This window comes from Telopea speciosissima, chromosome 4, assembly GCF_018873765.1.
Source record: "Telopea speciosissima isolate NSW1024214 ecotype Mountain lineage chromosome 4, Tspe_v1, whole genome shotgun sequence".
Taxonomy (NCBI): Eukaryota; Viridiplantae; Streptophyta; class Magnoliopsida; order Proteales; family Proteaceae; genus Telopea; species Telopea speciosissima.
Genome location: NC_057919.1, coordinates 20,891,435 through 20,906,875, shown reverse-complemented (window position 1 = coordinate 20,906,875; position 15,441 = coordinate 20,891,435). Strand labels below are relative to the sequence as shown.

At 36.8% G+C, this 15,441-nt stretch overlaps 1 protein-coding gene across 1 annotated transcript; it reads left to right on the top strand.

The window, feature by feature from the left end:
- The first annotated feature begins 13,638 nt into the window (after nucleotides 1–13,638).
- On the top strand, nucleotides 13,639–14,427 carry LOC122659065. Its single transcript, XM_043854220.1, has one exon. It carries the CDS (start codon nucleotides 13,639–13,641, stop codon nucleotides 14,425–14,427), a length of 789 nt encoding a protein of 262 aa, XP_043710155.1.
- Nucleotides 14,428–15,441: the final 1,014 nt, after the last annotated feature.

The following is a 15,441-nucleotide window of genomic DNA, read 5'->3' as shown; positions in this document are numbered from 1 at the left end:
AGTAATACATCATTTCCATCCATCCATAAGCATTAACTTATTGGCAATGCTTGAAGTGGATGATAATAGCTTACACAAAATGTTGATAAACTAGCATATTAAGGATTGAGATTAAATGTAGATCTGAGTTGAAAATTCATCTTCACTAAGTGACCTACTAATATTTGGAAGGAGGCGGTGGTGAAGTATATGGCAAATCCTTTTAAACACATATTATTGATTTTTTAAATTTAGTATTTGTGAAAGAAAAAAAATGTCTTGATATTAGAACAATCACTACAGCTCAAGTCGTAGATTTTGCCACTATCCTCTCTTAGCTTTGTTTAACAAATTTGCCAGTACTCCAGTATCAGTTTCACCATTCATTCTTCATAGGCTGCAAGACTAACATTTTGAATTCCCCAAGATCTCAAATGGTGAATAGGCAACACGCATGCTTTAGAGACTGCCTGCTCAAAATTCATCGAATCCTGTCAATAAACTTTTGTGTGCTAATTTTAGGATCAAACCGAAATGAAAAACACTCAAATTCATCAAATCAACGTTTCTCCAGAAAGTAACAGATATTAGCCACCAATGCACACTTGGTTGCTTATAGATTGTAACAATTGGAATGGAGTTCCATAATTCATTGGAAGGGCTGGGAGGAAGATTCATTTGATTATTCTGGAAAGGAGTATGCAGACCAAAAGAAGCATCATTCAAGAACAGAGAACTGTTTGAATCCATTACTTTTGCAGTATGAATAAATTTTTTTTTTTTTAATGGTAACTAAGAAATTTTATCAGAAAATTAACAAAAAACTGCAAGATTTATTGTACAACAACAACAATAAAGTTAAATGCCAGGAGACCCAAGCTTGAGACTAATCAATGGTATAGGAGCCCACGTACAATGAATTCCTATTAAATCATACTTTAGCCAACTCATCTGCAATGGCATTGGCTCATTGCATCCTCCACAAGAAAGTAAAATGACCTTGACATTGAAGAGATCTTGCCTTCTTAATCAGATGGAAATATCTCCAATATCCCCAAGATTCTGGAGGCCAACCAATCACTCACCTTCAGTAATGGAGCCCAATCACCTGTAGAGATGGATATCTTCATACCCATACAAGATGCCGATGGGACCAGGAAAGACCAACAAGATAGTCCCTTCTCATTCCAGAATATTCCAACAATTCCCGCAGGTTTGGATTATTCAAAGAACTTCCATCCACATTTGACATCATAGCGTTGGGAAAGGGAGGAAGCCAATGCTGAATCGACATTGGGGTTATCCAAGATAAGGCAACCATAGATAACTCTATAAGGAAAAGATCCACAGTAATCTCCCGAAATGCCCTCAAAATAGTAGCCCAATTTATGGTCCTAAACAAAATAGATTCAATCACCTGAGCAGGGAAATGTCTGCCAACCTCTATACATCATATGGTTCCTCCCTTTGCCGAATAGAGAAGAAAAAACAAATTGCAAAAACTGTTTACTGCTCTTCTCCAGTGTAATTGATTGCTCAAATCCCATAAGGTCACAGATCTCAGCAAGGGAATTCCAATTCAAACCAAAATGGGAAACAAAATGTGTCCATAGGGACCTAGATAAAGTCCAATGGATGAACAAACGACAAACCGATTCCATAGTCAATTCAAATCTGAGTATACAGATTCAAGGAACCACCAATTGATAATCATGATGACAAAAAATTGGAACTGAGGACAGACCCTAAAATGCATACAATTGAGCCCTAATCTGTTTCTCTGTCTCCCAGATATGAAAAGGACAAGATGTTGTCACAGCAATTAAAGCATGTAAATGAAATTTATGATGTACTTTGAAGTATTTTACTTTAAGGCTGTGTTTGGTTGTCAAGAGATCAATAGAAAAGGAAGAAAAAAAATGAAGATTTGGTATGGTTTACTATTCCATGAAATTTCTGGCCGTTTGGAATAGCACCGGATGGAAAATTCATCTTTTAAATTTTGAAAATTGTCTCGCGCAGCCTTCAAAACAAGTCTCACCATTTTGGCAAGAAAACTGGATTTTGTCGAGAAAACTATTATAGTACTTCTGGATAATAGGGTCCTAACGAGGTATTTGTTCAAAATCATCACTATTTAAGTGACCGAAGCAAGCCTAAAATTTTGTTTGTAGAAGTAGGTCAATTTCTTGGGAGAAGCAAGCAATCTATAACCATACATACAGGGATACCCAAGAGCTATTTACTGCAAGTGCTTTGTCAAGGGCTAATTTGAGGATGTTCGGAAAATAAATAAACAAATAAAAGCAAAAAATCCCTTCATTCTAAATACCCTTTGTGTGTGTTGGTCTGGTACACACATTGGAGCATATTCTTATTCTTTGCTCTATCCAAAATGATAACTGTTCATCATTGCCCACTACCATTTAACTTTAACTAAGCTACACAGGTCAGTGGCAATCCAAGTGCATTTCATCCTCAGGGATCCTACATCTCTACCGATCGCTGCCTCCAGAAGACGGTAAAAACCCTGTTAACAAAAACAATGACTGTAGATATCTTTCCTGGTCATCGATTAAAAAACACACACTGGTGATGGTGGGATACTTGCTATCTAAAATCATGCACATATGAAACAATACCTGCTTCGTATGGAATCGATTAAGTCACTTGCAGTAACGCTCACAAAAGTAGACCTCAAAGTGGAAAATTTGTCACAAGTATAAATAACGAGACAACACTGTCATCTGTGCTCTTGGAACGAAAAGATATAACTAATAACAACCCCGCATGACAAAATGGGGTTATCCTCCAGTGTTAATTACAGAACTTCAAACCAAACAAAACATTTAACACACGAATCGTATCTTCATTTCAGATTTTATCCTTACCATGCAAAAGCGCCACCATCTTAGTATCTTTCTTCTCAAACAAAAACCAACAGCAGCGCCAACAACGATGTACAAAGCAGAAAACTATACAAGAACAGGGTAGATTTACCCAAAAAAACATGCAAGAGGTAGAAAAGGTTACCGAAGCAGATGAAGAGTTGGAGATGGAAACTGAAGAAGTGGCTAACGATCACGTTGGCTCTGTTGCATTTTATGGAAAACCCCTCTGCGGCTCTGGTTTTTGACGGTTCTTTCCATCGGCGATAGAGTCTTTGGAGTTTGATTTGATGGAAAAAATGATTCAGAACAGCTCTACTTTGTACATTTTCTATGCAATATTGTTTTGCTTCATTGGGTACTTGCTTTCCTTCGCTCGATGCTCCCTGTCATGTCTCGGCTCAGAGACACAGACAGAAAGCTGAGAAGTCTCGGGACGATGCCTATTGTCTACTGCCTATTGCCTATTGCCCAGTTTGTTTCTTACCTCAGCACCCAAGTGTTACCGTTCATAGCGTAACACACCGAGACATGGTCTAAGGTATTGGTATTGGTATCGGTATAGGTGTCCTGTCTCGGCCGAAACCGATACTGTTGGATTAAAAGTTCTCATAAGTCATTATTCCATGAGTCCATCAGATGTGAATCCAACTGTCATCAAATATGCCAAAGTGTACTCACAAGCACGGTTTTAAAATTCGAAATTACATCGAGCTGATTCTGGTTGAATCACATGAGAATCGGTTGAATTCGATTCCAAATTCGAGATTAGAATTGGTGGAGGCCAATCTATTGCCAATTCCGGTTACTATAACCTTGCTCACAATCCAAAATTTGGTTTTAACAATAAACCATGAATGGAACGACAATCCAGTACAAGATAAATTGAGCAAGGCAGTGTTTGATATGCATTCTTGGAATACATTCTACGTTGGTTTTGCATTCTTAGACAATAAAAACAGTAGGTTGGTTTCGCATTCTCAGATGTGATAAAAACAACTAATCAACCTAGACTATGTTCCAATAATGCATACCAAATACAACCTAAATCTCTCTTGATTAAAGTTGTCTTTTTGGCAAAAATTTCCCTAATTTGATCCGATAAGGGTGGCTCTAGTCTAGACACCTAATACCGCCGCATGAAAGGTTTACATGGTAATCCAAGGGGTGTTTGCTCAGTGATAAAGAGTTGAGACAAACCGTAAACTCAGACATCCTCAGTTTGAATCTCATTGCCGTCATGTTGGGCTAGCCATCACTTAGAAAAACAAAAAGGAAAGGTTCACATGGTAACTTGGTGGATTTATACTAGAGAAATTGTATGAATAGATTACATGTTAAATTTTTTTACTCAAAGTCAATCATCCATCCCTCGAATATTAGCATGCATTCTTGTGTACTTTCATACACGATTATTGGGGCTTTGGTCAGTATTTGATTTCTTTTTGTTTTTTTAATATTTTGTTTTGCCACATGGTAGAACTAAATCTCCAAATAAACACCTAATCAAAAACTTTGATTATATATCCAAAAAACCTTCTCCTTTGTATTCTTTATTGGGAAGATATTATTGTAGTCAAAGTAGTGAATTAAAAAGTCCAAACCTTGTCTTGTACCATTTTTAAGATAACATACTTTTGTGCAAAAAAACAATTATTTTTCCAATAAAATCTGTCATTTCATGTAATACATTAAATAATTTTTTAGTTTTTGAGTTTTTTTTTTATCCCTACAATAATTGCATCAAATAACTTAAAGGAATTACGATTTCTAAATTCATGACTTTGGTGATAATAAAAGATAATTTATACATGCCACCCCTGAGGTTTAACGAAAGTATAATTTTACCCCCTCCCTCATTTTGGATAATTTTGTATACCCCCTGAGGTTTACAAACATTAACAAATGCACCCATTTCAGTAGTTCATGACTAACAGTGTTAAAATCAAGAGGTAAAGTTACAAAAATACCCCTTCCAAAAAAAAAAAAAACCCTACAACTCATCTTCCCCAACTCGTTTAGGGTTTGAAAAAGGGGAAGATGAGTTGCAAGTTAGGCAACATTTGACAACGTTACTAGTGTTTTTGTGCCGTTTCTAACTAAAAACGTATTTTGGTGTTACTGTTACCAGAATAACGTTACTGGCTTCTTGAAAGGTGTTTGATAAACCTGTTTCAGAAACGTATCCAGAACACTATTCATACTGAAAGATGTTTGATAAAACCTTTTTCTGTAACAATTTTGTATTGATTAATATAAATTACAAAATTACCATTTTTACTAAAATACATATAAAGTCATGGATGATAAGACATTAAAAATTATTTTTAATAAAAAAATATTGAAAAAAAGGTCTTGGTGGATTCGAACCACCATCCTCTTGGAACATGCTTGAGACATCCTCATGTTCCAAGTGCTCTACCAATTTGAGCTAAAGACCCAACAAGTAAAGTTTGAAATTTACAAGTAACCATGAGACCATGCCACAAACCATGCTTCAATGATAATACTAAACACAATCAATCATTTCATTCTACATGTCAAAAAAAGTGAAAATAAACAAATAAAAGAAAAGAAAATGTTCCCCCCAATAATACTTCTAGTGTAAATGTTCCTCAGTCCCAAATTATGGATTTGGGATGGCAAAGAAGAGGATAATTGAATCAGATTCTTATTGCTGGACAGGAGAACTGAATACTTGCTCTACACTCACAGTGCAATACTAGGCCACTTGTGGCTTTTGTAAGGTGGGACTTAAAAACAGATTGGCCAACGGCCCACTTTGACCCCACCAAACCACACTTCCCAACCCATTTGCTCTAACTCCCCCATCCCCTTAGTTTCCTTTATTAAAACCCAGTGATGTCTCTTTGAAGGAAAAAAAAAAAAAAAAACCACTAACAGGGCTGGAGCTAGAAGAGTTAGAGAAACAAGCTTTCTCTAACTCACCCATCCCCTTAGCTCCCCTTATTAAAACCCAGTACTGATGTCAGTTTGAAGGAAGAAAGAAATTACGAAACCATTAACAGGGCTAGAGTTAGTGATCTCTTCTCTTTCAACTACTGCAGCTAAGGGAGTCATGGAAGTGACCATGGCATTGGAGGATGATGTGTTCTTTGCTGTCCTCTGGTTTCTCTCCAGGTTCACCTTCCATTCCATTTTTCTTGTATCAGTTGGCAAAGGGTACAACATGATAAGATCCATTACTTAAAATGTGTAAGATCCAAAAGCTTGTTAAAACTTTTGGTAAAAAAGTTTTTAAAAAAAAGTCTATTCTAAAAGGAACAGTGCCCACATTCTCACGGATAGCCATGTTCAAGGACTGGTTTGGCAGAGTAATGGGTAAAAATAAACTAAAGATGAATTATTCAGGCCTTGCAACCCCAGTTTTCCATTTCTCTCTACCAATCCCTTAATTAAATTTGGTGACTTCCCCACTCCCAACCCCTCACCCCAAAGGGAAAAAAGAAAGAGGAATTGAAAATCTGCTTATTTTGTTGGTGTCATTTTCATCCTCATAAGTGGACATATATTACCTCTCAGGTATTCAATAGATAACCACATTGAAAGGGGGTGAGAATAAAATTTTCAATTGCCTCTCAGATGTTCAGTAGATAACCACAACAAAAGGAGGTGAGAGTAAAAATTTCAAGAGGGGCAACAAAGAAAGCAAACTGATGTAGAAGTTTGGTTGGTGGCCCACTAATAATTAACTAAAGGCTCCAATTTGTGTAGGACTGCTCAGTAGAACTGTTCTGGTTCTGCTACTTGTTTCCCTAGTAGCAGTAGGACTTCATTGAAACTCATTTATTCTGTTGTCGGGATTTCATCAAATTCTGCAGGTCTCAAGTAGACTATGATCTGAATTTCAAGTCATACCAACCAGTCTTTTGCAAGATATAAATTTTCTTTCATTCATCATTAAATAAGAACTTGCTTAGCTATTTCTCTGTTTCTCGAGACCCTGTGTTTTCAAACCACTTTCTAGTTTTTCTAGCTTGGATTTAGAAATCCTGTGTTCATAAACCGGCAAACACCTTTAATTGTGACTATCAAACTGTCTCTCTCTCTCTCTCTCTCTCGGCTATGCGATGAAGGAAAAGCAGCAGGTGAGTTGACTTTTCTTGTCTCTCTTTTACAAGTCTCCTACTTATTTGCTGCTGAAAAATCCTTTACCCCACCTTACCCTGTCCTGAAATTTTTGGTTCAGATTCTAATTCCCAGAATTCCAAATTCTTGCTGAATTCTAGAGTCTCGATTTTTAAAAAACTTGTGAAATCCTAGTCTTGAGTTCTAAGCTCAATTCTTAGAATTCCAGAATCATGTTTTGATGTACAACCTATGCCCACTAATTCTAACACACATAATTTTGGAAATTTTATTTGGTTGTCACTAATTCTGCAGACGTGTGAATCAATTCTAGGCCAAAAAAATATAAAAAATGCAGCATACTACTGACAATTTCACCAAGGCAACACCAACCGACCAACATGAATCACAATACTTAAGTAGGTAAAACTTGAAACAAGGAAACAATTAACAAGAAAGCCACGATTCTATCCATTGATCAGAAGAGAAGTAAGCCACATATCCAAAACAGAAAGCCACATTTGTCCATATGCATGCTGGTGTAGGCCCATTAAAAAAAAAGTTTTTAAAACCAAAATAGATGCAACTATTGACAAATTATGTAAACAACAGAATCTTTTACATGCTTGAATTGATATAATAGAACATGATTTCAAATAAGAATCAACACAAAACTAATTCTACTTATCATGTCAAAATAATTAGGCCCATACAAATTTCAAGCATGCATATACATAACTAGTGATAGAATCTTGATTCAAGCTATTAACCGACATGGGTTTAATCCTGAAACCTAAACAAGTAAAACAATCCATTCAGCAAGATGAGCAACTAAATTAGGACCAAAGATCCAAATTAACTGTCATTGCTAAATTAACTGCATCAAAGCTACCGAGGAAGAAGCTAATGGAAACCGAAAGGCTTGGGAAGCATAATAGAAATCCATCGCCATTGTTGACTGGAGATAGATAATGAATTCAAAGGACGAAACAAAAAGATAAAAAATGGGAGCAAGTGTAAGCAGAAAAAATTAAACGTAACTATGGAAAAGTGTAAACATGTAATGCAGCCAAGGCCATAAATTGATAGCAGAAAACCCAACAAGAAAAAACCGAATTTCAGAAACAAGAACCTAATCAGGCTAAGGAGGCCAGAGGGTGATCTAAACCCAACAATGGAAACCCGAAAACCTTAAGCTAAGAAGGGAGGAGACAAATCTACCAAAAATCCTAAGCTAAGAAAGGAGAGATTTACCTGCGACTGCGAGCAGTGGCCGATGGTAGATCGTGGACTGCAGAGACGACCGCGGGAAACAGAGACAGAACCTTGGAACAGATAGGGGTTTAACCCATCGTTCTCCCAAACGAGGGTTCATAGCAGAGACAGAGATGTTTTAACCCATCGTTCTCCCAAACGAGGGTTCACAGCAGCAGTCGAGTCTCTGTCCTGGGGTGCTGTAATCGGTACATAGCAGATGTTGTTGACATGTCATTCCACCATGAATGAGAGAGACAGAGAAAGAGAGATACAGAGAGAGAGAGATTTACCTGGACGGTGGAGAGACAGCAGCAGAGATCTCGAGCTTGAGGTGAGGACGATGACAGAAGCAAGAGAGAGATGAACGATAGAGAGGAGAGTTGCAGGTTGCTGCCTAGGGTTTTCGAGGGTTTGCTATGCTCGAATGGTGCCTTTCTGCCGTAGGTTGAGCGAGAGTTTGGACATATGGTTCGCGTATTGCAAGGTTTTATCGAGTAACAGTTTTTGATACAAGACACAAAATTGTAAAAACAACCAGGGTTATTTCCAAATGCCCCTTAAAAATGGTTAAACTTACAGTTGCCCCTATGAACTTTCATTAATTTCATATGCATCCCTGCTTTCGAAATTAAGTATCATTATAGTCCCTGTCGTTAGACAGAGACGTTATAACATAACGGATCCCAATTTTTAAACAAATCGATGGATCATTCTACCCCCTTGATAGAGTAAAATTATCAAAATAACATTATCTGGAAAAAAAGAAGAAAAAAAAAACCTGCAGAAGATGAGTTCTTGAACCGATGGACCATCTTCCCCTGGCCTACAAACATCGCTTCCCTTTAATCCTCTCTTCAAGCCCTTCTGGCATCCATCTCTGCTCATCCTCTTCCTTCCATCTCACAACCCAAATGAATGGGTACCCTGAATCCTCTTCCATATTCGGTTGTAACTTTTGTTTCCTCGACATTTCTTTTATTTGTACATTAGATTGCTCGCCTCCCCCACTTATCCATTTTCTTCTTGAGAAGTCTTCCCAAGGCACTAAGTACACACAAAGATTTGAAGGCAAAAAGGGTATTGAATATCTAGCGCTTAGTGATTCACAGTTTTACGTAGTTTCCATTTTTTTATTATCCATGTGCATTATTTTAACGTGGTTCTTATGTAAGTTTGAGCCATAAGGTTATTTGGGAGCATATTGTCTGTAACAGGAATGAATATTGAAAGAGAAATTGAAGGGTTTCTAGCTTTAGCTTCATGACTGCTTTGCCTCTTCTTTCTTTTCTTTTTTTTTTCAAGCACAACTCCAGAAAGAGTGCAAGACTGTGGTTAAGTCTCCATTTTCCTTTATTCTCTTCGGATTCATCATGAGTTTTGTGTTCCCTGAATTTAAAATTCATCGAGTGTCTTATTCCTCAAGTTTCTGAAGCACATGATTGGGAAAATTGATGGAAGATAGTAACCCATGCTTTAATTTGATGCCTCGGTTTCTTCGTTCTTTGAATTTGGAGGCTGAACATGTGTCATGTGCAGTACAGAAATGTTGAAAGAAGATGGGTACTGGGTAGACATTTTGAGTGGGAGCAGACCTTCGGGTCCGATTTTTAGGGGGATTATGCCTCATCCAAGGGAAGATGGTCCATCGATTCAAGAACTCATCTTCCCCAAACCCTAAACGATTTGGGGAAGATGAGTTGCAGATTTTTTTTTCTTTTTTCTTTTTTCAGGTAAGGTCATTTTGGTCATTCTATCCTATCAAAGGGTAAAATGGTCCATAGATGTTCAAAAACTGGGATCCATTATATATAACATGTCTGTCTAACGGCAGGGACTATAGTAATACTTAGTTTGAAAAATAGGGGTGCATGTGGAATTAATGAAAATTCAGGGAGGCAACTATAAGTTTGGCTATTTTCAAGAGGTACATTTGAAAATAATCTAAACAACAAATAGTTGTTATATCAGAAACCTTTTTTGGGCATAAATTGTTAAAAATTTTGATTTTTGTTATCAAAAACATTTGAAACAAAACAGATTTATCAAACGGTTTTTCTGTGCCATTTGTGTGATGGGAACATTATTGGCATAGAAACAACAGAAATAAAACGTTGTCAAACGGTCCCTTAGATCTAGCTAAGAGGAGGTTGGGCGGTGGGGGTTCTTGCAAGCGGCACAAGATTCGCAGGCATGAGAGTTGAGATCAGGTGCAAACTGCCTGGCATTCATGGCATTTAAAGGGATTATTATATCTCTCTACGTTTCTATAAATTCTTCATCTTCTCCATACAATCTCCATCTCCACTCCCATTTCAATTTTTCTTATAAACTGTTAACTTGATTAAAAAAAATACATCAGATAAGAACAGAAAAGATCGAAGAGACCTGTTAAGAAATAGAGGGACTTGAGAAGGAGGGGTAGCAGCAAAAGCTTATCGGCCCTTGAGTTTGAAGAGCTAAAAGGGTTCATGGATCTGAGTTTTGTTTTCTCTAAAGAAGATAAAGATTCAAGTTTGGTTTCTATCATTCCTGGTTTGCAGAGATTGGGGAAAAAATCTAATGAAGAAGAGACAACTATTGACGAATCTGCAATTCCAAGACCTTATATTTCTGAAGCTTGGGATCTTCATAATCGAAGAAGTGAAGAACCCATTAATGAATTGGAGATTTCCTGCTTCCGATAACGAAATCGACATAAAAGATCATCTCAAAAGTTGCACTCAGACAGTTGCATTTACTATTGGGTGAAGAGATGGTTTGAGATTTCCTCCCCTGTCTTCCCCTGTTCATATCTGATTTCTCTACCAAACAAACCCAAAGCAAGCTTCCTTATTTTACTGTATTTGGTTCAACAATGTAATTTTGTTCTCCATTTTAGTTGTAGTGTAAATAAAATAAAAAGTGATCCAGGAAGGTTCATGCTTGTCTTTGGGGATGAGACTGGGATGAGGATATTGACAAATCCGACGGCATTTGTACCTTTACAAGGCTGTCATTGATGTTCTTCCTTCTAGATTGAACCAGAGATTTTCATCTTAGCTAGATCTAACTTGCAACTCATCTCCCCCCACCCTAAACTATTTGGGGAAGATGAATTGCAGGTTTTTTTTTTTCTTGAAGGGGTATTTTTGTAACTTTACCCCTTGATTTTAACACTATTAGTAATGAACTGACGGAATGGGTGTATTTGTTAACATTTGTAAACCTCAGGGGGGTACGTAGAATTATCCAAAACTGGGGGGTAAAATTATACTTTCGTTAAACCTCAAGGGTGGTATGTGTAAATTACCCGATAATAAATTGCATCGATAATAATTATGAGGATAATATCATCAACATAGAGTCCATAACAATCATTGGAATTGTTCACTTTTACAATCTTGTTATTCACCAATGACTGTTAATAATGTTCTTAGGATTAATACCTCTTCCAGTGCTGATATGTTGAGATGTTTAATTTCAAAAAAATGGAATTTTCTCAACAAAGCAGGCTGCCAACTTCATTGCCAAATCTAACGCTCCTAGGCCAATACATTCTCTATGGTGGAATTTTTTTTGGAAGATTAACATTCATCCTCGTTTTAAAATCTTTTTTTGGCGTGTTTTAAATGCAAGAATCCCTGTCAGAGCTTCTCTTTCGAAATGGATGCCCATTGAGCCTTCTTGTGTTTTCTGTGGTTCTAACGACGGATCGATCTGACATCTTTTCTTATCATGTGATTGGACTAAGTGTATCTGGGCCCGTGGACCTCTTGGATTAAGAAACGAGCATCTCTCTGCTCCCTCTCTTATCCACCTCTGCGAATCTTTCCTTGGCTTCAAGGCCTTTGATAAACAATTTTTAAGTTGGTTTTTTTTGTTTTTATTATAATCTGTTATTATATTTGGTCTATAAGAAATAATGTTTTATTGTGTGCGGGTAAGGCTGACCTTATGTTGGTCATCCATAATCTTTCTAGATGGATTACAAATTTGAATCTTCACCCACCATTACCAACGACTCCCACACTGGAATCACCACAAAGCACACATTTTCCTCCACTTTTATCAATATTTGCTAACCTTCATCTGGAATTTTCTGTTTTAATGATCGCAGGAATTTTTTAATCCGATCTAAAACTAGCAAAGTGGACTTTTGGTATTTTGATAGATGGACAAAGTTTCCTAATAGATGCAGGTAGCATAAACATCCAGGATGCTAAAGAAGTAGAACTTTTTGGAATCAACCAACGATGGAAGAAAGCACAGGAAGAACAGATTCCCATCAAGGAAATTTGGTGTTGCAATAGAAAAATGGGAAATTTACAAATACCACCCATGAGGTTTGACGAAAGGATATTTTCACCCCCCAGTTTTGGAAAATTCTGCGTACCCCCTTGAGGTTTGCAAACGGTAACAAATAAGCCCATTCCGTCAGTTCATGACTAACACTGTTAAAAATTAGACTTGAACTGACGGAATTGCCCTTCTAAGAAGAACAAAAAAAAAAAAAAACAAAACCTGCAACTCATCTTTAACTTTTTGCAAAGCTTTAAAGAGCGGCTTCTGATTCTTCTTCTTCAAATACTGAAATCAATCGCACAAAAATTAAAAAAAAAAAAAAAATAGCGCAATTCAGCTTCCAAGTTGCAGCAAAATTCGAAACCCTTAAAAATGAAGCAAAGGAAAAAAGAGATAGTAGAGAACTTCCAGAGAAAAGGGAAGTGTTAGAGAGAAAAGAATGTGGTAAAGAAACGATAAAAAGACATTACCTGTTGGAATTTTTTCAATAATTGTGTGGACGGTTTTGGATCATTCTTTGGTCCAATGTTGGTCTGGTTTTTTGACAGTTTTGGTTCATTCTTTGATTCAATGTTGGCCTGATTTTTTGGCTAAGGGACATGTATCTTCAAAGAGACATATCCATTTGTAAAGGTGCATTCATAGCACTCGGATTGGAATCTTTTAATCTAATCCATTGAACCAAGAGACACACCTACACCATGGGGTATTTCCAAGAGACACACCTATACCATGGGGTATCTTCAAGAGACACTTACATATGAGTGCTTGGATTAGAATCTTTTAATCCTATCCACTCATGTCAATGGACACACCCATTCCATGAGGTGTCTTGAAGGGATACATCCACCACTATAAATAGAGGTGAAATGGACAGCCCAAATCATTCAATTTTTGTGGTACGATTTCAGTCAGTCAGGCATTAATAAATTCTCTGATAGTTTCAAGTGATCACTGTCTCTGCAAATCAGTAATCAGTCTAGCTTGTTTTATCTTGGGAGGCAGATTTGCTGCAACCCAGTGCAGTAATAGGGTGCAAATACTGTCTTAAGGACAGAGCATTCTCGTTCGACTCTGGCTATCTCTCCGTCCTCTCCTTCTCTTGGTATCAGTTATTTAACAATCTTAAGACAGTATTTAATCAATGGAGGAGACAACATTGATGAAGATACCTGGGAACGAGATCACCAAACTGGATAAGTTTGATGGTTCGTTCTTCAAGCGTTGGAAAGGGAAGATGTATTTCTTCCTCACTGCTTTGAAGATTGCACATGTTCTTAATGAAGAGAAGCCAACAGCATCGACAAACACCACTGGAGAAACTTCAAGTAGAGAGACACCGGTACAGAAACAGCAACGCCAGAAGTGGGAACAAGAAGACTTCATGTGCAAGGGCTACATTCTCAATGGGTTATCAAACACACTTTATGATGTGTATGAGTACAAGTTTGCATACAGCACGTTGAGAGAACTATGGGAGGATCTCGACAAAAAGTACAAAATTGAGGATGCTGGCAACAAGAAGTTTCTTGTAAGTAAGTTATTTGATTACAGAATGGTAGGTGATAAGTTTATTATTTCACAAACTTATGAGTTGCAAGATCTCATGAATCAAATAATCTCTGAGGGTCATTCTCTTGATGAGTCTTTTCAAGTATCTACAATTATTTCTAAGTTACCTCTTGTTTGGAAAGACTGTCGGAAAGAGTTGAAACAAAAGAAAGATGCAATGACTATGCAAGAGCTGATAAAGTATATCAAAGTTGAAGAGAATTCTCGTAAATTGGATAAACCTGAATTGAAGGAAAAATCTCCAAAGGCTCATGTTATGGAAAATGCATCTTCTAAGGGCAAAAAGAGAAACTTTGATGGGAAAGGATTTGTTTCGAAAAAGAAGAAGGGTAGTTTTACTAACCCTAAAGCGGCTTGTTGAAAATGCGAAAAAGTCGATCATTTCAAGAAATAGTGTCGAGTCTATCTCAAAGAGAAGCAACAAAAGGACCAAACCAACATTGTTGACAATGATGATAGGGCTACTGTGATATCTGAAGCATTCACAGTTGGTGATGATGAGGAATGGTGGATAGATTCTGGTGCAACCAAACAAGTTGCCAAGAACAAAAATCTGTACAAAGTTTATGAACCTATAGCAGATGGATAAGATCTCTTTATGAAAAATTCTTCAACTGCTAAGGTCATAGGTAAAGGCACAGTGGTTCTAAATCTCACATCCGGAAAGAAACTTACTTTGAATGATGTACTTCATGTCCCTGATATTAGGAAAAATTTAATATCTGTAAGCTTGCTTGACAAACATGGGTTTAAAATCCTGTTTGAGTCAGGGAACATCATCATGTCTAAAGGGAGAATTTATGTTGGAAAAGGTTATGCATCGAATGGCATGTATAAGTTTAGTGTGATTAATGAAAATTCATATTCTGCTTATATTGTTTCTACTTTTGATACATAACATTCTAGACTTGGCCATATTAATTATAAGTGCATGAGAAATATGGTTAAATTAGGTTTATTATCGGAATGCACATCTTCTAGTCAAGACAAATGTTCTGTATGCATCAAGTCTAAAATTGCTAGGAAGTCTTTTAAGAAAGTAGAAAGGAATACACAACTCTTAGAATTGATACATTCTGATTTGTGTGAGTTAGAAGGTATTCTAACTAGAGGTGGTAAAAGATATTTCATCACTTTTATAGATGACTGTTCAAAATATACATATGTATACCCGTTAAGGACTAAAGATGTGGCTTTGGAGAAATTCAAAATCTACAAAGCCAAAGTTGAAAATCAATTAGATCGTAAGATTAAAATCTTACGAACTAATCGAGGAAATGAATACTTCTCTACTGATGATTTCTGTGAACTTTATGGAATTATCCATCAAATAACGACACCTTATAGTCCTCAACAGAATGGAGTAGCGAAAAGA

Excerpts from the sequence above, each read along its gene's own strand:
- LOC122659065 (XM_043854220.1), top strand. The coding sequence starts at position 13,639 with ATGGAGGAGACAACATTGATGAAGATACCTGGGAACGAGATCACCAAA.